Raw genomic sequence first — 27,630 nt, 5'->3', positions numbered from 1 at the left:
TGGGGAACAAGTAAAAGCGCCTGTTTGTCCAGATCATGTAACTTGGTGCCCTCTGACGAAGCTTATCTCCCGATTAAGGCAGAGGGAGCTTTGGGGTTAAACGGGGTCAGGTTATTCTCGGCTGGCATTGGTATGAGTGACCTGAAAACTTGACCCGACCAGGTTTCCTGTGAGCCTCTGGACTCAATTCTCTGGACTCATTCTATGCCTACTGTGAAGGTGCAGCCAAGTGGATTATAACCAGGTCACCAGGCGAATGCCGCTAGAGTGAGAAGGCTGAAGTCATGCCAGGATGCGTGCAGGTCTCCCAGGACTAAAATGATGGTGCCACAGTATGTGATTGGAGCACCACACCTCTGGGTAACAGCAGTCAAGCTTAGGGGGTGTAGGGCTTCCTCGCCGATTTTCCGTACACACCTCCCACTTTTGCAGCAAAAGGCATGAAGGCCTGCCAAAATTTTCAACAGTCTCATAGGTGATAATAAAGAACGAGTGCCAAATGTAACAGTCTCTATTTTGACATTCAGTTTGGCTGTGTGCGACTTTCAAACAAACTGCAGAACAAAATACTGTAGAGCTCTTACTATATAATAATAAAGCAAGGATGCCATCACGTTGCAATTCACATTGCCTCCAACAGGTGCTGCTGCAACTCACAGCAAGATGACAGAACAGCAGCAGTGCAGGGCGATGAGGAGGGAGATGGAGATGGGGCAGAGGGCAGGCAGGGCAGGGGGCCTAGAAGAGCAGGTGAGCAGGTGGGTGACGCAGGCAGGCAGGCAAGTGAACATGCAAGTGGGCAGCTTAGGTGAGCAGTCTAGGGGGTGGGCAGCCCAGGTGAGCTGCGGAGAAACAGCCAGGACAGGACAGGACAGCTCACCAGCATCTATCCTGCCCTACTGCTGCTCCATCCCTTCTCCTCACCCTCTGCTGCTGAGGCTGAAACGGTTGCATTGATGAGACACAGGTGATATGCAGAGGGGAGCAGGGGGCATGATTTGGGCGAGCTGTAAGGTGAGGTCCAGTGGGAGGCAGGGATGGCCCAGGACATTTTGCTGCTTGAGGGAAAACAGTTAATGGTGCTCCCCTGCCGCTTCTGCCACAATTCCCTCGCCACCGGTGGAGGTGACTGAAGGCAGCCCAGAGAAGTGTCGGAGCACTGAAAGCAGTGAGGGGGAAAGGAGGCCAGAGAGGAGAAGAAGGAGGAGGAAGAGGAGGAGAAGGAGGAAAAGGAAGAGGGCAACAAGCAAAGGAGGCCACCCCTTTCAGCTACCCCCAGCCTGCGACCTGAGGCAACTGCCTCACTACATCTCATGGGTTGACTGGCCCCAATAGAAGGGGGTTGACGAGGGGGTGGAAATGGTAAGGGGGGGGTTGGTGAGCAAAGTCAGCAAGAATGCAGCCCCCCCATGCACTTAAGAGGCAAACAGCATCAGCTCAGCTGCCTTGAAGCTCCCACGTTTGTAACCATGACGTTTGCCACATTCCTCTCTGACGGGGGATTATGGATTTACCTCCTGGACCATGGCCCCAAATTCAGCTGTGACGTAAATAGCAGGCAGTGTCAGTTATGCGGCCGGCATGAAGCGATCGGGTTCCCCTCCGGGGATTATCTTACTGCCTCTCACCAGCCGTTTTTCCGCTTGTTTCCTCCTCCTGGTCTTTGCCACCTTGGAGGGATGGGTTACATTTGTTTTGCGTGACCCAAGGATGCCCAGCCGGGTATGAATTGCACTTCCTTGCCACTTTACACTTGTTGAGTGTAAGTGGGTCACGGGAGGGTGGACTCGTCGGCGCAGCTCTGTTCCCACCTCCCTTGCAGCAGAATTGGGGTTTATTATTAGTATTATTCTTATTATTAGATCAACTTTCTCCTTGCTTTCAGGGTTTTGGAACTAAGCACCAACTTTGAACTTTAAGCTGACTACTATTAACCAATTAAGCAGGATTGCTTCCTCTACTTCTTTTTTTAAAGAAAGGGACCTGCACAAAACAAAATTCTAGCCAGTGGCTGTGCTTTCTGCTAGGTCACTTAAAGTGTGGGTGTTTGGTAATTTGGATAACTTCTCTGCCATCAAGGAGACATTCGGGGTTCAGGTTGTAGTCTGTTACTTTGGCCTCGAGGCTGCTCCTAAATAGAGGGTTTCACTGGAGAGCAAAGGTGTGTTCTGGAGAAGAGAGGTGCATGAACTGTGACATGGCAGGAGCTTATAAAATTAGACATGGCATGGAGGAAAGGTTTTTGCCCCTCTCTGTGGGTTAAACCACAGAAGCTAGGGCTTGCCGATCAGAAGGTTGGCGGTTTGAATCCCCGCAACGGGGTGAGCTCCCGTTGCTCGGTCCCTGCTCCTGCCAACCTAGCAGTTCGAAAGCACGTCAAAGTGCAAGTAGATAAATAGGTACCACTCTGGCGGGAAAGTAAACGGTGTTTCTGTGCGCTGCTCTGGTTTCGTCAGAAGCGGCTTAGTCATGCTGGCCACATGACCCGGAAGCTGTACGCAGAGTTTCACCCAGGGCTGTCTTAACCGTTGGCACTAGGGGTGCATGGCACCCGGGCGCCGGGCTCTCGGGGGCGCCAGGCCGAGCGTCTCGGGCCGAACGTTGGAGTCCCGGGAAGAACTGCTGACAGCTGAGTGGAGCAGAGCCCCTTGGAGTGCCGCGGGCTCTTATGCTGCAGGCAGCTCTTCCCCAGACTCCAATGCTCACCCCCAAACTCGTGCCGAGCCCCCCACAGCGCCCCAGCAGGCTCTACTCCGCTTGGCTGTCGGCTCTTGCCCCAGCTGCATGGTGGCTAACTGTTTGGCGCTGCCCCCAGAGCGCCATGTAACTGTGAGCGCTGCACGACGCATCCTGTTGCATGTGCCAAGCTGTGGGTTTCTTTGCTGGCTTTTCCGCTGTCGGCACACACTCCCAGCGCCACCCAACATGGGGTGCCAGCGCAGAATGACAGGGAATGCAAGTGGCAGCGGAGGAAACATCTCTAGACAGGGTCCGCCGTGCCCCGACAGCGCCGACGGCAGCAACAAAACCCAACAAATAGGAGCATGTGGATCCCGTCCGGAGATCTTTCCTCTGCTGCCGCTTGCATTCCCTGTCGTTCTGCGCTGGCACCCCACATTGGGCAGCGCTGGGAGCATGCGCCAACAGCGGAAAAGCCAGCAAAGGAACCTGCAGCTTGGTGCATGCAGCAGGATGCATCGTACAGCACCCACAACGTTACACGGTGCTTTGGGCGCTGTGCGCACAGCTGAAATAGTTAGCCGTCATGCAGCGCGCGGGGGGGGGGCAGCAGGTGAACAGCACGTGACTGTGCCGCCTGACATTAAACCCCCCCAGCATAGAACCCACACCCATGTGGTCAACAACTTTGGGGTCCTCCCCTAAAAAAGGTTGACAACTCGGGGCAACCTAGAGGCGCCAGGGATCTTTGCACCAAGGCACCACATATGCTTAAGATGGCCCTGGTTTTCACATTCCCCTCTAAAGCGAACAGTGGGTAGCTGGTTGCAGGCTTGTTTAAGCCTCTCAATATTAGTGACCTGGCAAGTTCCCTTATATCCCTTTGAAAACAATGAACATGCCACAATCTTGTGTGAAGTATATAAAAGTAGTTTACTCACATTCTGTTCACACTTGGATCCCAGAAGACAGACTTAGTTACAAAGTATATGCATGTGGATCTACCCCATATGGGGGTGTTAATCCCAGTGACTGCAGACTGGCAGTCACTGCGACAACAGGAAGATGGAAAAGAAAGGAGGGCTGTGTGCCTTGTGTTTTTTTTTTACCTGCACAGGTAAGGTAACACCCACCTCTAGTCACATGCAAGAGGAAGGATGCTCCAGTCCAGGAGGAAACAGGAAGTTATTGACTGGCTGGACCAAACATCCCCTTGCATGTCCACTCTAGGAAAACAAGGAATGTTGTATTTGACTGCTATGTATGTATCACATCACACAAACCCAGCCTCTCCTGGGGAGTAGGGGTAAAATTTAGCCATACCACCTGCCCCTTCCACCTGAGCTCCCCTTTTCAGGAATCACCAAGGCCTTGTGGGATACCTGGCCATATGAACTGGCAACCACAGTCCAGGGAAGATGGAACGAGCCTTCCTGCAGTTGTCTGTCCTGCGAAGCAAACCTCCCTTTAGCAGAAGTGCCTGTGTTTTTTTTTTCATTTTAAAGGTTGTGTTTCTTCCGGAGGGGCGAGGGAGGAGGGGAACCCCATGAAAGCCAGAAGCTGTGTGGCGCTGTCCTTTCAACACCTGGCGCTCCATATGGGTGCGTAGGAGGTGCATTTGGTTGTTCAAAAACAGGGGACAGGACATGCGCGCTTGAGCACATGCGTAGGTGTTTTGGCAGGGATGGGATCATTTCCACCCATCTCTCTTCCTCCTTGGTGCTGGAAATCCTTTCCGTTTTGTCGATTGATGGGGTATGTTCAACCTGGAAAAGAGGAGAATGAGAGGAGACGTGGCAGCCATCTTCAGATATCTGAAGGGCTCCTACATGGCAGATGGAGCAAGCCTGTTTTCTCCTGTTCTGGAGGGTAGGACTCGAACCCATGGCTTCACACGGCAAGAAAGGAGATTCCTACTAAATGTTAGGAAGAACGTTTTGATGTAAGAGCTGCCTGACATTGCAACAGACCTCCTCGGGAGGCGGCGAACTCTCCTTCCTTAGAGGTTTTTAAGCAGAGGTTGACTTGTCATGGATGCTTTAGCTGTGATTTCTGCATTGTAGGGGGTTGGACTAGATGACCCTTGGCGTTCCTTCAAACTCAACAATAATATGATTCTATTATATCTCCACTGCACTGATTTATGTTGGTTAATATGAAACCACCCGTATTTGGGGAATTCTCCCCTCCCTTTTTGGATCTGCAGTTTCTTTTTTACTGTTTCACAAAACAAAAAAGTTACCGGTAAAATATATAATAGAGTCTGTGCCACACTCTACTGGCAAAGAACTCCATGCTGCCACGAATGGGACGGATCTTTTCCATGCTCATTTCCAGCCCTCTAAGGGGTGTGTGGCATGCATTTTGTGCTGGTTTAGAATGTAATTCACTACCCAGAAGTGGCCTGTTTATAAGCGCAAGAGGGAAGGAAGACGGAAAATCCTATTTTCAAAGCTTGTAGCGAGAGCATTATCAGATTACAGATCGAAAGGATAAAGAGACCCGGAGTCCAGCCAAGGGGAATTAGCAAAAGGCTGACTACTGGCTGCAAGCAGATGAACAAAAGTACGAGGAGGTCTTCGCTGAAATCAAGGTTTCATTACCTGGAGTGCAACACTTAGTGGAGTTTCTTACCCAGCTGTGCAAATCTAAGTGGCAGCTTCAGATTTTAAGCAAGCAAGTGCTATTGTGACAATTATTATTAACAGCTGCAGTATTTAGCACTCACAAAGCATGCAAGATTTTCTGAGCACCATTAAAAGTCTCTGCCTGCATGCTTGATATCCGAAAGACATGATACAAAAGGAGAAAGGATTGCGGAGGGATGAGGAAAGCAAACACTGGGGCAGCTGCTCCTTCAGTGGCTAAAGGATGGGGACAGGATGTTCTCCCTCTCGCCACGACGATCTTCCTTCTTGTCTTGATGCCCTGATAATTTAAAATATTTTTTAAGAGGGTATAAACATTCCTAAGCTCCCTAAACACCACTGGAGTTTGTTAAAATGAATACAGGAGGGGAGTGGGCTCCTGTGTTCGCATCCTGCCTGCAGGTTTTCTTTTTTCTTTTTAAACAAATTTTATTGGATATTTACAATTTAATATTCAACCAAATAACACAATATAACATGTGTCATATAAACAAAACAAAACAAAACCTTCCCAGTGACTTCCTTCAACTTCCCCTTCTAGTACTTTAAATATTTATTATTTCAGCGTAACTTTTGTCTTATTTTTATGATCTTATACCTCAATACACTTAAATTCTTGCCATTTTTATACCAAATTTTCTTTCATAATTACATCTTGCACTCAGTTACATCCCATAATATTATTTCTTGACCTTCCAACTTATTTTCTTACTTGCAAGTGTTTACTCAAACCCCTGCTTGCAGGTTTCCCACGGGGTCATCTGGTCAGCCACTGTGAGAACAAGATGCTGGACGAGACTGATGCCAATGGAGATTACAAAGAGAACAGGCTAGCATGAAAGCTATCCCTGGTCTCGAGTCCCCAGGGACTCAGCAGTGAAGGGAAGGTTCTCTGCACACCCTCAGAGGCATCCTTGCAGGGATGAGCCTCGGCATTTGGAAGGAGCTCAGGGGACAGCATCTTAAAAAGCAGAGACATCACCTTGCCGACAAAGGTCCATATAGTTAAAGCTATGGTTTTCCCAGTGGTGATGTATGGAAGTGAGAGCTGGACCATAAAGAAGGCTGATCGCCGAAGAATTGATGCTTTTGAATTATGGGGCTGGAGGAGACTCTTGAGAGTCCCATGGACTGCAAGAAGATCAAACCTATCCATTCTCAAAGAAATCAGCCCTGAGTGCTCACTAGAAGGACAGATCCTGAAGTTGAGGCTCCAGTACTTTGGCCACCTCATGAGAAGAGAAGACTCCCTGGAAAAGACCCTGATGTTGGGAAAGATGGAGGGCACAAGGAGAAGGGGACAGCAGAGGACGAGATGGTTGGACAGTGTTCTCGAAGCTACCAACATGAGTCTGACCAAACTGCGGGAGGCAGTGGAGGATAGGGGTGCCTGGCGTGCTCTGGTCCATGGGGTCACGAAGAGTCGGACACGACTAAACGACTAAACAACAACAGGGGACGGACTTTTACTGAGTCCACCGCTCCGTCTAGCTCTCAGTTGTCTGCACTGACGGGCAGCAGCCCTGCAGGGTCTCAGAGAGAGGATGTTGCCAGTCAGAGATGGAAGGAGGAACCTTCTACCTACCATTGAGCATTGACGCTGGAAAGTAGGCTCCAAAGGTTGCTCTCAGGCGTGGGACTGAACATACATCCATTTGTTGTGCCTCCCAGTTTCCTTCTGTGGCACAGCCTTCCTAGTTTTAGCTTCCTCGGTCCTCGGTTTCCCTGACAACTCCTTCCACCGAGAGATGCCAGAACACTCAGAGCCTATCCGTGCTGTTGTTTCCCTTCCTTGTGGTATTACCCCACATCCTCATTTTCCTAGGCCCCAGCAAGCTGTTTTTTCTTCTTGCTGGCGTTCCTTTCATCCCAAAGGCATGAAAATCACACCCCCAATTGGCATACTGCTTCCAGCCAGTGGAGCTTTTATGATATGAACCACCCTGAGATCTATGGCAGTAAATCGAGGGCAGTATGCAAATTATAAAATTATTATTATTATTATTATTATTATTATTATTATTATTATTATTATTATAATTAATTAATTAATTTATTTATTTATTTATTTATTTATTTATTTATTTATTTATTTATGCATGCCCATTCTGTTGGAAGCTGCCCACTCTGGGCAGCTTCCAACAGAATATTAAAATGCAATAGTCTATTAAACATTAAAAGCTTCCCTAAACAGGGCTGCCTTCAGATGTGGCTGGGGAGACCCAGCCAGATGGACGGGGTACAAATAATAAAATTATTAATTATTAAATTATTATATGTCTTCTGAATTTAATAAAGGACAACAGTAATAGAGCTCTGCTCCAGCAGAGCTCTGCTGGCAAAACAGGATCAAATCTGCAGGTACCAGTCTCTCCCTAATGTCTCAACAACAACCACCGATTTGTAAAAATGTTATATGGAAGAATACGAGAGAGACATTGCATTACCCCTGTAAATCAAGAAAATCTTTAATAAAAATATTTTTTTAAAAAAACAGTATTCTAGCCGCCTTGGTGGCGTATAGGAAAAAAAAAAACTGGCTGCCCTAACCCAACTTCTTTCTGCACAAAGGAACAGTGGAATTCTGCCACCTGCACGAATTAAACTGAGACAGGAATCATAAGAACATATGTAGTCCCATCTCGTCCAGCACTCTGTTCTCACAATGGCCAGCTAGACGCCTGTGGGAAACCTGCAAGCAGGATTCGAACACAAGAGCAGCTCTCCGCTCCTGTGTTTTCCAGCAACTGGCACCCAGACCCATTTACTGGTGGGGATGGAGGGTTTGTGGCACTGCAAACCGGCTCCCATCCGCTCCAGGCAGGACAGCCAATGACCAGGGATACTGGGAGCATGTGGATAGCAGAGGTTCCCCACGTCTGCTCTCTGGGGTCTCGGGAGTCAGCTCCCGAGGCCAGATCCTTTCTCTAAGTGGAGATGGCCTTGAACCTGGGGCCTTCTGCATGCAGAGCAGGTGTCCCGCTCCTAAGCAATGGTGTCTTGCCAGGGGACCATTCATCCCCCCTTGAATGCAACAGCTAGAAAAGGGGGGAAATACCCCCCACCATCCACTGGCTGGCATTCAGCGCAAGATATTTCCTCCCAAATCCTTGCGAGCAAACACACACACACAAAGGAAGGGAATGTGGGAGGCTGGTGTTGGACCTGTCTTTGATTTTGAGGGACAAGAGGCCCTTTGTTTCTGAGCCCAGAAAGCTGGGAACTCGAGGCAATTCTTTTTAAATCTCTCCCTCCCTCTCTTTTGGGGAAGCAGGAGAAGAGAAGGGGGCGAACAGGGTTGTGAGAAGCCTTCAGCCGCCTGAGCAAGCCTCCCATGTTAATTTCGGCAAGATGTTTGCCCGTCTCTCGGCAATCTTTGACGTCGGGGAGGGTTGCCAACTGTCCAGCTGCTTGCTGCGAGTGCAGCTTTTAAATCAGCTCAATTAGTAGAGGGCCTTGTTTCTCTCCACACTCTGAACGAGTTTCATTTTTCTTCTGCTAATTATTATTATTATTATTATTATTATTATTATTATTATTATTATTATTATTAAATGCTTGAAAGCACAAGAGCTGGCGAACCACTGTGCTGTCTACAGGGCTGAATCAATACCTTAGGGGCCCTAAGCACCGAGAAGATTTTACTGGCACCCATATTTACAGTGGTACCTTGGTTCTCAAACGCCTTGGTACCCAAACAACTTGGAACCTGAACACTGGAAACCTGGAAGTAAGTGTTCCGGTTTGCAAACTTTTCCCGGAACCCGAACCTGCTCCGTTTTGAGTGCTGCACTTTCCATTTTGAGTGTTACACTGAGGTCTGTCTGTTTTTGCTATTTGTTTTGCGTTTTAGTTTTTGCACCTGTGTGGAACCCAGTTCAGCTACTGATTGATTGATTCTGTGACTGCAGTACATTGTTGATTGCTTTCATTTTATGGATCAATGGTCTTGTTAGATAGTAAGATCCATGTTAAATTGCTGTTTTAGGAGTTGTTTTTAAAAGTCTGGAACGGATCAATCCATTTTGCATTGCTTTCTATGGGAAAGCGTGCCTTAGTTTTGGAACGGACTTCCGGAACGGATTAAGTTTGAGAACCAAGGTACCACTGTAATTCAAAACCAAATTATATATATGTTATGTATTGAAGTTCTGACCCTAGGCCACTAGGGGTGTGTGTATATAGTTCATTCTGCTGCAGTTTTCACTCAGGTCCGCATATGCAAATGAAGGATTGTAAACTGACGTTCAGGGATTGGGTAACTGCAGAAAGTTGTTACTGTTGCTTTGTAGCTGAGTTCTATATAAGCAGGCTGCTGAGGCCTTCAGCTCAGTTCTGTTCCAGCCTGAGAATAAACAAGAGCTGTTTGGAAATCACTGTGTCGTCTCAAGGTGACTTACAATTAAATAGGAACAGCTAATACATTTAAAAAAGAATCAGTGAAAGCTCAGGGGTCACATAATGCAATGCACAATATTTGTTCAGTCGTTCAGTTGTGTCCGCCTCTTCGTGACCCCATGGACCAGAGCACGCCAGGCACGCCTATCCTCCACTGCCTCTCGCAGTTTGGCCAAACTCATGCCAGTCGCTTCAAGAACACTGTCCAACCATCTCCTCCTCTGTCGTCTCCTTCTCCTTGTGCCCTCCATCTTTCCCAACACCAGGGTCTTTTCCAGGGAGTCTTCTCCATTCTCCAAAGAGAGAGAGAGAGAGATTTCAGCAGTTCCAGGCACTTACCCAGGGTTTGGTTAACACTAGAATGTGTGGACGTTCCCTGAAGCTGAATGTTGGAAGATTCAGGACAGATGAAAGCAAGTCCTTCTTTGTGAAGTACAGAGTTAAACTCCTTCCCACAGGAGGAAGGGATGGCCTGCAAATCGGATGGTTTTAAAAGAGGATTAGACACATTGAGGAGGAGGAGGAGGAGGAGGAGGAGGAGGAGGAGGAGGAGGAGGAGGAGGAGGAGGAGGAGGAGAGGGCTATCGGTGGTTACTAGCCAGGGTGGGTATGCTCTGCAGCAGTGCTTCTGAATGCCAGTTGCTGGAAACCGCAGGAAGGTGGAGAGCGCTCTTGTGTTCAAATCCTGCTTGAAGTATCTGGCTGGCCACTGTGAGAACAGGATGCTGGGTGAGATGGGCCATTGGCCTGACCCAGCAGGCTTTTCTCATGTTCCCTGCAGCAATTTAATTCATGCAGGTGGCAAAATTCCCCTCTTTGTATGTTCTTCTGAAATGCAACAGGTTTGTCCCCTCCCTGGCACCAGAGTTGCCTAATTCTTTGCCTCAGTATATCCAGCTGGCCTCTCACTATGTCCCTTTAGTTACCAGGTAGAGACATTTTCACCAGATTGCTGATACGGAAAGAAATGAAGGGAACAAAAACAGGCCCCTTTGACCTCCACAACTGAGAGCTGCTCTCTGCGTGTGTTTCGACCCCCTTGCCCCCGGCCTCGTGTGCCTTTCTTGCTCTCCCTGCCAAATCATGTTGAATTTTGCTGATGGGGGTTTTATTCACCACCCCAAAGACTGCATTGCGTTTCTTTTCCAAGTGTGGGTTTGAAACGATTGATCGATAAGCTGCCTTGAGGGTCCCGTCTGCGTCCAGGAATCCATCAATAAACTGGAGAGCTGGCTCCCCCAGGCTTGGGGAAACGGATTGACACTGATGGAACTCAAAAGCCTCTTTCTTAATCCCATTCCGCGCCCCACATCTCCCTCAGATCCAGGTTCTCGGTTCACAAAGAGACCTCCAGGCTGCCTGCCCTCAAAGCATTTCTCCTCCATGCAGCGCAGCAAATAGCTCTGAGACAACAGCGCATTATTCTCCTGTTGTGGTTGCCCAGCAACCTTGGGCACCTCGCTGGAACCCCCCATTTGGGTGATTGGGGGGGGGGAATGAAATCCTTTCTGTGTCTCCTGGGCGTCCAGGGCTTCAGAGTGATGTCACGGTTTCCACAGAAACATACAGGAGGTTTTTTTTCTTTTTAATTAAAAAAAGCCCTAAACACCGTTCTGTTATTTATATGCATTGAATCTCCCCTTTCCCCAAGGGGTCCTAGGGTGGGTTACAGCACAGTTTATCGATGCAATGAATCAAACCACAGGGGAAGGTCTTGCCCAGGTAAACAGGGGACAGGTCACAGACTTGTAAGGTACCTCCAAGGGTTATCTAGTCCAACCCCCTGCAATCCAGGAATCTCAGCTAAAGCATCCATGACAGATGGCCATCCAACCTCTGCTTAAAAACCTCCAAGGAAGGAGAGTCCACCACCTCCCGAGGGAGATTGTTCCATTTTTGAGTGGCTCTTTTTCCATATGTTTAGTTGGAAACTCCTTTCTTGTAACAATTACCGCCCAGTCGGCCTGACATCAATACCAGGAAAGATTCTAGAGCAGATCCTTAAGCAAACGGTCTGTGAGCACCTAGAAAGGAACGCTGTGATCACTAAAAGTCAGCATGGGTTTCTGAAAAATAAGTCATGTCAGACCAATCTGATCTCATTTTTCGACAGAATTACAAGCCTGGTAGATGAAGGGAACACTGTGGATGTAGCCTATCTTGATTTCAGCAAGGCCTTTGACAAGGTGCCCCATGATATTCTTGTAAAGAAGATGGTAAAATGTGGGCTAGACAATGCTACCATTCAGTGGATTTGTAACTGGCTGACTGACCGAACCCAAAGGGTGCTCATCAATGGCTCCTCTTCATCCTGGAGAGAAGTGACTAGTGGGGTGCCACAGGGTTCTGTCTTGGGCCCAGTCTTATTCAACATCTTCATCAATGACTTGGATGATGGGCTTGAGGGTATCCTGATCAAGTTTGCAGATGACACCAAATTGGGAGGGGTGGCTAATACCCCAGAGGACAGGATCACACTTCAAAATGACCTTAACAGATTAGACAACTGGGCCAGAGCAAACAAGATGAATTTTAACAGGGAGAAATGCAAAGTACTACACTTGGGCAAAAAAATGAAAGGCACAAATACAGGATAGGTGACACCTGGCTTGAGAGCAGTACATGTGGAATGGATCTAGGAGTCTTGGTAGACCATAAACTTGACATGAGTCAACAGTGTGATGCAGCAGCTAATAAAGCCAATGCAATTCTGGGCTGCATCAATAGGAGTATAGCGTCTAGATCAAGGGAGGTAATAGTACCACTATATTCTGCTCTGGTCAGACCTCACCTGGAATACTGTGTCCCGTTCTGGGCACCACAGTTCAAGAAGGATACTGACAAGCTGGAACGTGTCCAGAGGAGGGCAACCAAAATGGTCCAAGGCCTGGAAACGATGCCTTATGAGGAACGGCTTAGGGAGCTGGGTATGTTTAGCCTGGAGAAGAGAAGGTTAAGGGGTGATATGATAGCCATGTTCAAATATATAAAAGGATGTCATATAGAGGAACGTGAAAGGTTGTTTTCCTCTGCTCCAGAGAAGCGGACACGGAGCAATGGATTCAAACTACAAGAAAGAAGATTCCACCTAAACATTAGGAAGAACTTCCTGACAGTAAGAGCTGTTTGGCAGTGGAATTTGCTACCAAGGAGTGTGGTGGAGTCTCCTTCTTTGGAGGTCTTTAAGCGGAGGCTTGACAGCCATCTGTCAGGAATGCTTTGATGGTATTTCCTGCTTGGCAGGGGGTTGGACTGGATGGCCCTGGTGGTCTCTTCCAACTCTAGGATTCTATGATTCTATGATCATCTTGGTCTCCCTCCTCTGCCCACCTCTCCCTCCCAAGATAAAAATGGTCTATTATACCCAATGTCCATTTCCATATTTATGAAATCTATCAGTTGCTCTCTCTTTGCCACAGCAACGCAAAGCAACTTACAATATTTTAAGCAAAAAACCAAACACATACATAAAAATTTATTAAGTCTATTTATGTATGTGTTTGGTTTCTTTGCTTAAAATATTGTAAGTTAATTAATGCAAAATGATTACAAACAACTAAAGATATGAGATCAAATAAACTGTATAGTGGTCGAAGAAAGTCAACTTTTTCTATTTTCCTTTTGACTTTTTTACAAATAAAATTCCTTTTCTTTTCAATATGTATCATTTTCTTATTTTTGTATTTTTTTCTTATTAGTAGCTTTTTGGTATTCGGTGACTTGTATTATTTGTATAACTGTACTCTTTTTTGGCATGTATGTAATATTTATATAGAAAATAAAAATTTAGGGAAGCTTTCAAAACAACAACACATACATAAATTACAACTGGCAAATTTAGCAATAAACAAAATACGAATGATAAGAACTAACTTAAATATAATTGGTATTTTATTACTATTATTATTATTATTATTATTATTATTTAAAAGATTTACAATTAGCTTGCATTCTTATTAAGCCAGTTGATGTGTTCCAATCTTACATGGTGGAGGGCCGTATACCAGTAAGTCAGGGGCCAGTTCACATCTCTTCCTCCTCCCGCCCAACTCATACTGAGAAGAGAAGAGCTTTATATGAACTACTACTACTATTAATATTATTAGTGATTGTTTCTCACAAGGGTGGGGGGCAGAGGATCCATTCCAGTGTGATTTGGGCTGTTACTGGGAAGATCCCATTGCTCTCACAGACCAGCCTGTTTGCTGAATTCTTCCTCTCTTCTCTCCTCCTTCAAGGTTTATGAACCACAGAGTGCCGCCCAACCGGAGATACCAGCCCACAGAATATGAACATGCAGCCAATTGCGCAACACATGCTGTGAGTTGATTATTATTATTATATTAAATTTCTTTGTTGTTGTTGTTGTTCAGTCGTTCAGTCGTGTCTGACTCTTCGTGACCCCATGGACCAGAGCACGCCAGGCACGCCTATCCTTCACTGCCTCTTGCAGTTTGGCCAAACTCATGTTAGTAGCTTCGAGAACACTGTCCAACCATCTCATCCTCTGTCGTCCCCTTCTCCTTGTGCCCTCCATCTTTCCCAACATCAGGGTCTTTTCCAGGGAGTCTTCTCTTCTCAAGAGGTGGCCAAAGTACTGGAGCCTCAACTTCAGGACCTGTCCTTCTAGTGAGCACTCAGGGCTGATTTCTTTGAGAATTGATATGTTTGATCTTTTTGCAGTCCATGGGACTCTCAAGAGTCTCCTCCAGCACCATAATTCAAAAGCATCAATTCTAAATTTCTTTACCGCTCTTCATCCATAGATCTCAGGGCAGTTCAAAGCATAAAATTACAATATAAGTGTAAAGAAAAAGAAGGCACGGTTTTTCATATGTGGTGGAACTGTAAAATAATCAAAAGTTTTTGGGAAATGATTTATAATAAAATGAAAAAAATGTTTAATATACAGGTGAAACTCAAAAAATTAGAATATCGTGGAAATGTCCATTTATGTAAGCAATTGTTTTCATTAGCTACTGGAGTTTAATATATGAGATAGACTCATGACATGCAAAGTGAGATATATGTCAAGCCTTTGCTTGTTGTAATTGTGATGATTATGGCGTGAAGCTGATGAAAACCCCAAAGTTGAGATTGTGAATTTGGGGTTCTCATCAGCTGTACGTCATAATCATCACGATTATAACAAATCAATTATAACAGAGGACGAGATGGTTGGACAGTGTTCTCGAAGCGACTGGCATGAGTCTGACCAAACTGTGGGAGGCAGTGGAAGACAGGAGTGCCTGGCGTGCTCTGGTCCATGGGGTCACGAAGAGTCGGACATGACTAAACGACTAAACACTACTGAGTTCAGTATAGGATTTACTCTCCCACTACATTTAAGTTAAAGATTTCAATATTAAGGAAGAACAAAACAAGCAGGGGGAGCAAATACTTAAAGAACCAGAAAAAGAAGTTGAGGGAAGTTATGGGGATTGGGGATTTACCATATTTTCCAGTGTATAAGACAACTGGGTGTATAAGACGACCCCCAACTTTTCCAGTTAAAATATAGAATTTGAGATATACTCGATCGCAGATTCTCCACCTGGCGTATAAGACGACCCCCGACTTTTGCGAAGATTTTCCTGGATCAAAAAGTAGTTTTATACACCAGAATATACAGTATATTCTCTTTTGCCTTTGAAATAATGTTAATTGTGAAGATTATAAAATTGTAAAACTCAATCAAAAATTATTTAAAGAATAAAAATAAAAATACAATATAAAATACACGAAATGCATGATAAAAATAAGAACAGATACAAACCAGTAGCATAGCCTCCATCATTTCACAGAGAACAGTAGGGACATTCTATTCTCCACCAGGAAGCTCCTCCCACGTTTGATGACACAGGCGTCATCTACATATCGTCATTGGTCACCTTGAGCCAATGACAACCCTCTCTGCCTCGCCTACCTCGCAGGGTTGTTGTAAAAGAAAAATTGGCGAGGGAAGGGATTGTGTGCAACACCTTCCGCAGATAAATGGAATGGGATAAAATTTTAGCAGTAAGGTTCTTTGAGTCTCTGTCAGGGATAAAGGTAGAGTTGTCATATTTCAAAAAGTAAAAAAACCAGGATGACCCCCGGAGACCCCCAAAATTGTTGAGCTTTTTTCTTTCTTTTTTTGGACAAACCCCAAAGTTCTTGAGAGTAAGTCCTATACTGAACTCATTAGTGGGACTGAGTAGATCGCAGTGTAAGGCTGCCTCGTCTTGACCAAGTTACCTGGGAGTAAGCTCCATGGAATACAGTGGGACCTACTTCTGAGTAGACAGTGTAAAGCTCCGTTGACAATAAAGGAATAAACACTGTCTGCGTTTCCTAAGAAATGGCTGGCTGTGGAAGCATTGCAACAAAAGGATTTCAAGTGGACCGGTGACCTTCAAAATGATAGGAAAGGCTCCGTATGCCAGCTTCACCATTTCCTTAAATTGGGGCAGGGATTTCATTTTCAGTATAAAGAGGACTCTGCTCTTGCACCTACACAAACACACACTCCACTTTTAATTGTTCTCCGAGATGTGGAGGGGAGGTTAAAGGAAAAGCAGGACATTCTGGGGTCGAATCAGAAATCGGGACGGCTTCTGTAATTCCGGGACTCTCCCTGGAGAACCGGGACACTTGGAGGGCATGAGCTGTGAATGGCCTGCAGAATCTAAGTCCCTAACGGGAAAACAATTTGAAAAACAAAACATTGGGGAAAGGGTTACATGAGAAATCTGCTAGTTATGGCCAGATCAAGGGGGCATGAAGACCTTTTGTTCCATCTCCTTCCCTCCCAGTTCTGGATCATTCCCAGCATCCTGGGCAGCTCCATCCTCCACGTCCTTTCGGACAACCCCTGGGAGACCATCTCCGCCTGGATCTACGGCTTTGGGCTGTCTGGGTTGTTCATCGTCTCCACCATCTTCCACACCATCTCCTGGAAGAAGAGCCACTTGAGGTAACTCGGACGTCTGCTGCACAAGGGTGGGCGATGATGGCAATGGAGATCGCTGCTCTTCAGCTTCCGGCAGCAAGCAGAGAGCCCACCTTGGCCTCTTGTTCTCCATCCTAGGATGGCATACCAGGTTGTGGGAAGGTTCAGGGAGGCAGGAGAGGATATATTGTTTATTAATATCTTTCCTAACTTGCGCTAGCAAGTTCTATAACAGGAGTCAGCTAGGTTTACCGGCCACGGGCCGTATCACTTCCACGGAGACCGTCGGTGGGCCGGGCTGGCGCAGCGCGGTGCCGGAAATCGCTTCTGCACATGCCCAGACACAGAAAATTCCGCATGCGCAGATGCAATTTTCGGCATCTGGACATGTGCAGACACTGTTTCTGGTATCTGTGCATACGCAGATGCCATTTCCGACACCACTCAGCGAGTCCCCGCACCGCGCTGTGCTGGTTTAACGCAGTATGCGGAAGACTTACCGAGCGGGCGGCTCAATTTGCGGGCAGCTTGTGGGCCAGTAAAACGGTCCCGCATTTGGCCCATGGGCTGCAGGTTGTCAACCCCTGTTCTATAACTTAGCAGAGTTTTACATTCCCCTGTTAAACGCACAGCAGATAGCTGCTTGCAGGCTTGTTTAAGCATCTCACTATTACATTCCTGGTAAGTCCCCTTCTATCCCTCTTAAAAGAATGAACACGCCACAATCTTGTGTAAAGTATATAAAAGAAGTTTACTCACATCATCAGTTCACAGTTGGATCCCTGAAGGCAGACTTAGTTACAAAGTATATACAGTGGACGCTCGGGTTGCGAACGCGATCCGTGCGGGAGGCACGTTGGCAACCCCCAGCATCCGCAACCTGTGGCGCCACATCTGCTCACGTGCGGGATGTGATTTGGCGCTTCTGCGCATGTGCGAGTGCTGAAAACCCGGAATTAACCCATTCCGGTACTTCCGGCTTTGGCGTGGAGCGCAACCTGTAAATGCGTAACCCGCAGCATTCGCAACATGAGGTATGACTGTACATGTGGATCTATCCCATGTGGGGATAATCCCAGTGTACTCTGTTGACTGGAAGCCAACAGAGCATCTCTACCTAAAAAGCTGCTCCAATGACGGAGGAAGTCAAAGAGAGAGTGTGTGGCAGCATGCCTTGTCCTTTTGTTACCTGGACAGGTAAGGTCACGCCCACCTCTAGTCACATGCAAGAGGAAGGGTGCTCCAGGCTAGGAGGAAACTAGAAGTTTTCGACTGGCTGGACCAAACATTCCCCCGCATGTCCACTCTAGGAAAACAAGGAATGTTGTACTTGACTGCTGCTTATGTATCACATCACATACAGGTGAGGTGGGGAAAGGCCAGCCCATTTGTCTCCATGGCAACTCATTTGGACATGCAAATGGTGGCACTTGACTGCCTGGCTAAGGAACATGTCTGGCTGGTTTCCTCTTAACATAGCCTCAACTACACAGGATCAGAGGTTTGGAAGGGACCCCTAGGTATCATCCAGACTGACCCCACCACACCTGTATGAAACTGTGTTCTTTCTCTCTCTCTCTTTCTCTTCTGCAGGACTGTGGAGCATTGCCTGCACATGTTTGACAGAATGGTCATCTACTTCTTCATAGCTGCCTCCTACGCCCCTTGGTGAGTTCTCGCGAGCTGTCTACCCAGCCTTTCAGAAACTTGTAGAGGGGCAGTGTGGTGTAGTGGTTAGAGTACTGGACTAGGAGACCAAGGTTCATGCCCTGAAGTTTGTTGAGTGAACCCAGGGCAAGTCACTGCCTCACAGCCTAACCTACCTCGCAGGGTTGTTGTGGGGGGTTAAATGGAGAGGGAAGAGAACCAGGTAGAACCACCTTGTGCTCCTTGGAGGATAAATGGCCTATACATGTGTAATTAGAATAAATATACCGGTAATATGATCCTCATCCCACATGATCATCATCCTATGTGGGACACCCACACCCCCCCCATAAGCCTTTGAAGATGGTTCGGAAACATCAGCTGGTGCATAAATTTGGTGGCCAGGTTGCTCACCAGAGCAAGACGGTTTGAGCAACCAAAATGGTCCAAGGCCTGGAAACGATGCCTTATGAGGAACGGCTTAGGGAGCTGGGTATGTTTAGCCTGGAGAAGAGAAGGCTAAGGGGTGATATGATAGCCATGTTCAAATATATCAAAGGATGTCATATAGAGGAGGGAGAAAGGTTGTTTTCTGCTGCTCCAGAGAAGCGGACACGGGGCAATGGATTCAAACTACAAGAAAGAAGATTCCACCTAAACATTAGGAAGAACTTCCTGACAGTAAGAGCTGTTCGGCAGTGGAATTTGCTGCCAAGGAGTGTGGTGGAGTCTCCTTCTTTGGAGGTCTTTAAGCGGAGGCTTGACAGCCATCTGTCAGGAATGCTTTGATGGTGTTTCCTGCTTGGCAGGGGGTTGGACTGGATGGCCCTTGGGGTCTCTTCCAACTCTAGGATTCTAGGATTCTATACTCTGCACTGGCTGCCAATCAGTTTTTGGGCCCAATTCAAAGTGCTGGATTTGACCCATAAATCCTTAAATGGCTCAGGACGGCAACACCTCAAGGATTGCCTCTCCCCATATGAACCTACCCGGACCCTGAGATCATCTTCTGAGGCCCTCCTTCATGTGCCCCCTCCTCAAGAGGTCCGGAGGGTGGCAACATGAGAACGGGGCCTTCTCTGCAGTGGCTCCCCATCTGTGGAATGCTCTCCCCACGGAGGTTCGCCTGGTGCCTTCACTATACACCTTTAGGCGCCAGGCAAAAATGTCCCTTTTCAACCAGGCCCTTGGTTGACCTGAATGACATCCTTTTAAAATGGGTGTGTGTGTGTTATTGGGCTGTTGTTTATATTTTGATTATCTCTTTTGTGGTTTTATATTTTGATTTTATTCTGTGAACTGCCCTGAGACCTCCAGGAGTAGGGCAGTATAATAATAATAATAATAATAATAATAATAATAATAATAATAATAATAATAATGTCCATAGCTGAGCATAGCAGTCCCCCCTCCCTCCTCCTTTGCTGTCCTGGAATTGTGTGTTTCCTTGTCTGTGTTTGTCTCTTTCTCTTCCCCTTTCCAGGCTCCTGTTTCTCTCAAGCACTCAATGGTCTCTGTTCTTCTCCCAGGCTGAATCTGCGGGAGTTGGGACCCTGGGCTTCCCACATGCGCTGGATCATTTGGATCATGGCCTCCGTCGGGACCATCTATGTTTTCTTTTTCCATGAACGGTGAGTCGAAACCTCGATATGCCCCTGAGCGCGCTGAGCTCCGACAGGAAGGGCGGAGGCGGCACAGCAGCAGGGCAGAAGTCCTTTGCACGCAGAAGGTCCCAGGTTTCTTCGCGGGGCGCAGAGTTAGTCTGCGGAACTCCTTCCCACATGAGGCAATGATGGCCACCACCTTAGATGGCTTTGAAAGAAGATTCATGGATTAGGCTATTGATGGCTTCTGAATAATAATAATAATAATAATAATAATAATAATAATAATAATAATATTTATTTATATCCTACCCTTCCCGGCCAGAACCGGGCTCAGGGTGGCTAACATCAAAATATATAATACATTAAGACATAAAATTCAACAATCGACTAAAATACAGCTTAAAATAGGATTGAAAGCAAAATGAGATCAGATGGCTACCCGCAAATTATAACTATAGGGGTTGGGAACCTTAAGTACTCACCAAACTCAGCTATTTGTATGAGCCGGTGAGAAGAGTTAGAGAAGCCACTTAAATGCAGGGTCTTGTAAAAGGAGAGGGGTCAGACTGAGCCCTGACCAAAGGCCTGGCGGTACAGCTCCGTCTTGCAGGCCCTGCGGAAAGGTGCCAAGTCCCACAGGGCCCTGGTCCCTTGCGACAGAGCATTCCACTAGACTGGGGCCAAGGCTGAAAAGGCCCTGGCTCTGGTCGAGGCCAGTCTAACCTCCTTGAGGCCTGGAACCCACTGGCGTACGAAGGGGGGGGTGGAGGAGTTCCCCCTCCCCAGGCACCATTTGGGGAAAGGGTGCCATCGCAGCCGCCCTCTCCCAAGATGTGCTCCGCATGCCCTGCCCTCCCGGGATGCACGCCACACGCCGTGCAACCCCAGATGTGTGCCAGGCACCAGCCACGCCGCCTGTTCTCCGCTCCGGGGGCTGCAGCATGTTGCTCCGCCACTTCCGGAACCTTCAAGATGTTATTGTTTGCGGACTGTAAGGTCCTTCACAGGACATACCAGGGGAGGTGGTCCCATAGGTACAAGGGTCCCAGGTCATAAACTTGGAGAGCCTGTTATTATATAAGTAAATAATAATATTAAATTGTGAAACAGCAAACACCCGGCATGTAAGCATTTCGGAATACCTTTTCACGTTACTAGCTGAAAAGCAGAATTTAGCTTTTGGGAAATCGACGTGTCACCCAGTCAGTAGGACTGTACTGTCATCCCTACTCCCAAAACGAAGGAACTAGCCATCTAACAAGGCAAACCACGTGTGGCTAAGTCCTTACGATGATCTACGACTGGCGCAAAGCTGGCTTACAGCACCCCCTCGTGGAATGAAATGCTTTTCACAAGCCCAGATTTTTGTCCCTTATGTACGCCTCCTGTTTTTAATTGCGGGGAAAATAATGGGAAATTGAACCCGGATTTCTTGTAAACGAATCCAGCCTGCCTGGTGCTTCATTTGCATATCAAAAGAAGTTGCTTTCCTTTCTTGCAGGTACAAGTTGGTGGAGCTGGTGTGCTACGTCATCATGGGGTTCCTCCCTGCAGTTGTCATTCTCTCCATGGTACGTTACGCGAGTCCCGGGCAGGATGGAGTGCAGGGCACTGATTTTGCAAATAATAATAATAATAATAATAATAATAATAATAATAATAATAATAAATTATTTATACCACGCTCACCTGGCTGGGTTTCCCCAGCCGCTCTGCGCGGCTCCCAACAGAATACTAAAAACACGATAAAACATCAAACATTAAAAACTTCCCCAAACAGGTCTGCCTTCAGATATCTTCTAAACGTCAGATAGTTGTTTCCTTGACATCTGGTGGGAGGGTGTTCCACAGGGCAGGTGCCACCACCGAGATGGCCCTCTGCCTGGTTCCCTGTAACCTCACTTCTCGCAGGGAGGGAACCGCCAGAAGGCCTTCGGAGCTGGACCTCAGTGTCCGGGCTGCACAATGGGGGTGGAGACGCTCCTTCAGGTATACTGGGCCTTTGAGGCCGTTTTGGGTTTTCAAGGTCAGACCAAAACTTTGAATTGTGCTCGGAAACGTAGGGAGAATGGCGGGATATAAAAGCATTAAATGAATAAGATCCACGTTTCGTGGGGCTGAGAGTACTGCGTTTTTCCTCGTAACGTCTAGCACCCAGAGAAGGTGCTCAGAGGTGCTCGTGCCCAGGGGCGGCCCGTTCTGTTTCGCCGCCTGAGGCAAAATGGGAAAGTGTCACTCTACATCATGGCAACAGCCTCACTCGCCAGCATCACATGACTGTGCTGGTAGCTTCCATGACAAGATCTCATAAGAGTTCCCCAAAATTTCATGGGGTTCTCGCAGGATCTTGCCTGAACCCTGAAGCAGATGCCACTTCTCATTTCTCCATATCCTCCAACATTTATCTGATGAAAACAGGGACGTCCTATTCCATAATAATAATAATAATAATAATAATAATAATAATAATATTTATACCCTGCCCATCTGACTGGGTTGTACAGTTGTACCTTGGAATTTGAACGGAATCTGTTCCAGAAGTCTGTTCGACTTCCAAAACGTTCGGAAAGCAAAGCGCAGCTTCTGATTGGCTGCAGGAAGCCAACCGGAAGCCGCGGAAGCCCCTCCGGACGTTTGGCTTCCAAAAATAGTTTGCAAACCGGAACAGTCACTTCCGGGTTTGCGGCATCCAGGAGCCAAAACGTTTGAGAACTAAGCAGTTCGAAAACCAAGGTGCGACTGTATATAAAAACATTTTTAAAACTAAGCATTAAAAAAAACAACTTCCCTATACAGGGCTGCCTTCAGATGTCTTCTAAAGGCCATGACTTTTTTCCTTGGGTCAGGGGAGGGGGGGGGTCACATAACTCCGTACCCTCTGATGAAAATAGGGACGTCCTAAGGAAAAGTGGGAGATTCTGGGGTCAAATCAGAAACTGGGATGGCTTCTGTAAATCTGGGTCTGTCCCTGGAAAATAGGGACACTTGGAGGGGCTCGTGGCTGTGCTTCTGGATTCCGCCACCTGACCACTGATCGCAGGCCTTCCTTTCTGCTTGCCTGCCGCAGCCCAACACAGACGGCCTTTCGGAGCTGGTGACTGGTGGGTTTTTCTACTGCTTGGGCACTGTCTTCTTCAAGAGCGACGGGCGCATCCCCTTCGCCCACGCCATCTGGCACCTTTTCGTGGCGCTCGGAGCTGGCACCCACTATTACGCCATCTGGAGGTACCTCTATCGGCCGGGCGATGTCGAGGCAGAATCCTCCAGGTAGACAGGTGCCTTAAGAAGAAGGATTTGGAGGCGCCAGGGATTTTGGGGGAGCCTTCCAACAGATTCTCGTCCTTCGGTTCGCCCTTGGGAGGCATGGACCCTGTGCTGGTTCCTCCTTCTCCTGATGGGAAGTGGTGGTCCTTAGTATTATTTCCTTGGCCAAACTTGCCCAAGCCCCAAGGGTTGGTTTTTTTCTATTCTTATTTTTATAAATCAGTGTTTTTAGGCAAGGGTTTTGTAATGAAGCGAACAATTCATGGATATTCTTGAAAAGGCAAGAGGGGAGGGAGATAAACAGACCTCTGTCTGGAGGAACTTGGAAGTGGTCCTAAGTGTTCGTTGACACAAACTAGTATCATGGTAACCGAATAGGAAGCTGGCAGGAGATTTACATTAATACCAGTCAGAAGAGGGCCCATCATAATTGACTGGTTGTATTCTCATTTCCTACAAACACACAAAAAAAATCTGCCCCTCCCTCGCTGGCTGCAATTGGCTTAGCTGCTGTGATGTCACAGCACAGACAATCAAGGGCCAGGCGGTCAAATGCTTAGGCTAGTTTTTTTGGAAGCCACAGGATCTGAATCCTCCAACTTTTGTCTGGACGTTGTGGACTTTGAAATGACATCTTCAGCTGAGCCGTTTCCGCATCTTTCGATGGAAACAGGAGTGTTTCCATTGGCGACTTCTGAATGTGACGAGTGACCACAGGAAAAGATGCGAACGGGCTAAGAATCTGTTGCCCGTCAGTTGCAGGATACAGTCATAAATACATTGCCTGTTGGTCCCCGCAGTGTCCTAAAATGCTAAACCTGCTTCTAATAGGCAGGGGATGGAATGATATGCCCTTTTGGATTGCATGAACTCAGACGACAGGACCATCTGAAAAAGCCATCTGTACATAGAAAATGAGTTTGTCAGGAGGAAAAGTGCTGTGCCTGGCTTTCTCCTTGACGGACTTTGTTTCTATGTGCAGGGAGATGGAGGAACATTCCATCACTGGAAGCAGCACAGCCCTGACCTGCTTCCCACCACTATGAAAACTAAGCCTTAGTTTTAACGTTTTACAAAAATGAAAAAGTCATCATCATTCTATATAGCCTTTGTGCAGAGGGTTCCTGGCTCAGTTCCCTGTTTCAACCTCCAGTTAGAAAAAGGATGCCAGCTGATGGGAAAGACAGCCAGACTGGGCAATACTGGGGTAGATGAACTGAGAGTCCAATGAGATAGAAAGAAGCTTGGGGTAGCAGGAGCAATTTCTACAAAAGGCTGTCTGGGATAGAAGCAGAACTTCCCGGGACTTTAATCCTGCAAGGATTGAAACTGAGAAACTGAGGTTCAGGTAGGTAGCCGTGTTGGTCTGACGCAGTCGAAAGAAATTAAAAAATTGTCCAGTAGCACCTTAGAGACCAACTACTGTATATTCTGGTGTATAAGACTACTTCTTAATCCAGGAAAATCTTCTCAAAAGTCGGGGGTCGTCTTATACGCCGGGTGGAGAATCTGCAGTCAAGTATATCTCAAACTCTAAATTTTAACTGGGAAAGTTAGGGGTCGTCTTCAGGGCTGGCGCGTCCATTTGGGCGAACTAGGCAATTGCCTAGGGCACCAAAATGGAGGGGGCGCTGGCCAGGCTTGGGCGGAATGGGCTAGGCTAGCAGCAGCTTCTCCACTCTAGCGGAGAGGTGCAGCTTGCCCCCTACACCACCCCCAGGCTCCCGCTAAAGCAGGCTTTGGCGGGGGGGGCAGGGGGCAGGACGGGCGAGCAGCAGCTCCCAACTACAGCGGAGAAACTGCTGCTTGTCTCTCCACCCCCCCACCTCCCGCTAAAGCAGGCTTTGGCGGGAGGGGGGGGCACCAGAAGGTGTTTCGCCTAGGGCGCAAGAAGCCCTAGCACTGGTCCTGGTTGTCTTATACGCCCAGTCGCCTTATACGCCGGAAAATACGGTAAGTTTGTTCTGGATATAAGCTTCCATGTGCATGCACACTTCTTCCGAAATTGAGAGTTTGGCTTGGCAGCTGTTAAAAGCACCAGCGCTGTGCCGTTAGTTCCTACCAGCCAAAGTTAGGGTGGGATCTTGAAGCCATCAAATCTCAGGTGCTCTTGCCATTCCTTTCAATTCCTTGTGGAAGAGCTAACAGAATATCTGGCAGGCAAAGGAAGGAAGGAAGGAAGGAAGGAAGGAAGGAAGGAAGGAAGGAAGACCTAATGCATTTCAGTGCATTTAAGGTATTTTGAATCAAGCCATGTAAACTGCAGGGCACTGTGTTAAAAGCTTCTGGGGTCCAGAAGGCATCTGCCCTCCATCACTGCAAAAGGGAGAGAGAGATCCTGTCTCATAGTCATCTCAGCCCATTTTAACTGACCTGTATCTAATCTTAGGCCCCATCCGCACTATTCTTTTAAAGCAGTATTATCCCGCTTTAAGCAGTCATGGCTTTTCCCAGAGAATCCTGGGAACTCTAGTTTGTTAAGGGTGCTGAGAACTGTTGGGCGACCCCTGTTCCCCTCCGAGAGCTACAATTCCCAGAGTTCCCTTGAATGGATTGTTAAACCAGCTCTGGGAATTGGAACTCCAGGAGGAGAACAAGGGTCGCCCAACAATTCTCAGCACCCTTAACAAACTACAACTCCCAGGATGTTTTGGGTGAAGCCATGGCTGCTTAAAACGTCACGTTTGGTGCAGAGGGGGCCTTCGTCAGATGGCGCTGAAATTCCACAGGAAATTCAGCAAAACGGCAACTTTCCATGTTCTTTAAAATTCAGGTCTTTTCAAATTCTGCTTCCAAAATATTAGAGGAATACCTTTTTTATAATGCCAATAACTTATACTTTTAACTCTTACTGACTAAATGGAAGGCAATAATGTTATAAGTGTAAACAGACTAAATATCTAGACACTACCCCCCCGCCCCCAATGCACATGCACACATCCAACATAACCGGGACACGTGGAGAGGCTGGAGAATCTAATTTGCTTTTAAAATTGTTGCTCAGTTGGTTCCAGAATTGCTCGCCTTTCTCTTTCAAAGGACCAAATGCCTAGTCCAGATAGCTGCTCCTTCCCCATGAAGGATCTCAGGATCTGTTGCAACTTTCAAAGGCACATGGAGAGCATAAGAAGTGGCCTGCTGGATCAGGCCAAGGGCCCACCTGGTCTAGCATCCTGCTCTCCCAGGGGACAATCAGATGACCCAGTGGGAGACGCAGGATTCGAGCGCAAGAGCAGCATTCTCTGGCTCTCCCCTCCCGTGGATTCCAGCAACTGTCATTGCTGCCCCCAACTGTGCGTGGAAATGTTCAGGGTGGCAGGAGAGGATATATTGTTTGTTAATATCCTTCCTAACTTGCGCTAGCAAGTTCCTTTATGTAGCAGAGTTACACCCCCTTTTCATGCACAGCAGAGAGCTGGTTGCAGGCTCGTGTGAGCCTCTCGCTATTATACAATTCAGTCTGTCTCAGATTGAATTGCACGTTCCTGGTAAGTTCCCTTGAATCCCTCTTTAAAGAATAAAGACGCCACAATCTTATTCAGAGCCAATAAAAGAAGTTTACTCACATCAGTTCACAGCTGGATTCCTGAAGGCAGACTTAGTTACAAAGATGTACATGCGGATCTACCCCATATGGGGGAATAATCCTAGTGCTTCTGCTAGCTGAGTACTAACTGACAGAGCAGTCCTAGCTAGAAGCTGGTCCAACGAAGAAGGGAGTCAAAAAGAGAGAGGGGGAAGGGTGCTGCGCAACTCGTCCTTTTGTTACCTGGACAGGTTAGGTCACGCCCACCTTCTATCACATGCAAGAGGAAGGATGCTCCAGCCATATGAAAAATTTACATAGCTACAAACCTAGCAAAGTAGTCATAAAAATAAATAAAACGCATCAAAAACTACATAACCAAGCTGAACAATCTCCACATAAAAGTAAAGTTACAAAAAATTAATATCAACAACAGCAAAAACTCCCAACAAAATTTCTCCCCTAAATACTGGATGCAACCCCTAGGTGGCAGGACCTCGGCTTATTTATTTATTCAGTAAATAAAAAAATAAAAAATAAACCTAGGCTCGGATCGGGTCCATGCAGAAATGGACCAGGAGCGTGTGGGATCACAATGCCTTACACACAACAGAAACTTGAATCTAACCCAGGGCTCCCCAGACTGAGTACACAAGGGAAGCCTCTTTTCTCTGTCCTACTCTTCCGTAGACAACTCTGCACATTCCTTGGTGCACAATTGTGACCTTCACTCTTCCTTTCTACGTACCGCCATCTCAGCTGGAGTCGCGCAAGGGGTCCCCCTCCTCTGCCCTGAGAGTTGGCTCAAGGAGAAAGCGCAGGTCCCTCTCCCCCAATTAGGAATCAGGACTGAGTCAAATGGGATGCGGGTGGCGCTGTGGCTTAAACCATAGATCCTAGGGCTTGCTGATCAGAAGGTCGGCGGTTCGA

At 47.3% G+C, this 27,630-nt stretch overlaps 1 protein-coding gene across 1 annotated transcript in view; it reads left to right on the top strand.

The window, feature by feature from the left end:
• MMD2 (monocyte to macrophage differentiation associated 2) overlaps positions 1–24,555 on the top strand; it is a 32,603-nt gene extending 8,048 nt beyond the window's left edge. The window contains exons 2-7 of the mRNA XM_033167795.1: positions 13,964–14,045; positions 16,520–16,680; positions 18,250–18,324; positions 19,833–19,934; positions 21,412–21,481; positions 22,978–24,555. Coding sequence (XP_033023686.1) covers positions 13,964–14,045; positions 16,520–16,680; positions 18,250–18,324; positions 19,833–19,934; positions 21,412–21,481; positions 22,978–23,181 — 694 coding nt within the window. The 3' untranslated portion in view covers positions 23,182–24,555. The remainder of the gene's footprint in view (positions 1–13,963; positions 14,046–16,519; positions 16,681–18,249; positions 18,325–19,832; positions 19,935–21,411; positions 21,482–22,977) is intronic.
• The last annotated feature ends 3,075 nt before the right edge of the window (positions 24,556–27,630 follow it).

The sequence above is a fragment of the Lacerta agilis genome, chromosome 13 (assembly GCF_009819535.1).
Source record: "Lacerta agilis isolate rLacAgi1 chromosome 13, rLacAgi1.pri, whole genome shotgun sequence".
NCBI classification, from domain to species: Eukaryota; Metazoa; Chordata; class Lepidosauria; order Squamata; family Lacertidae; genus Lacerta; species Lacerta agilis.
Note: the sequence above shows the minus strand (reverse complement) of the source record. Positions and strands in the feature narration are given on the sequence as shown.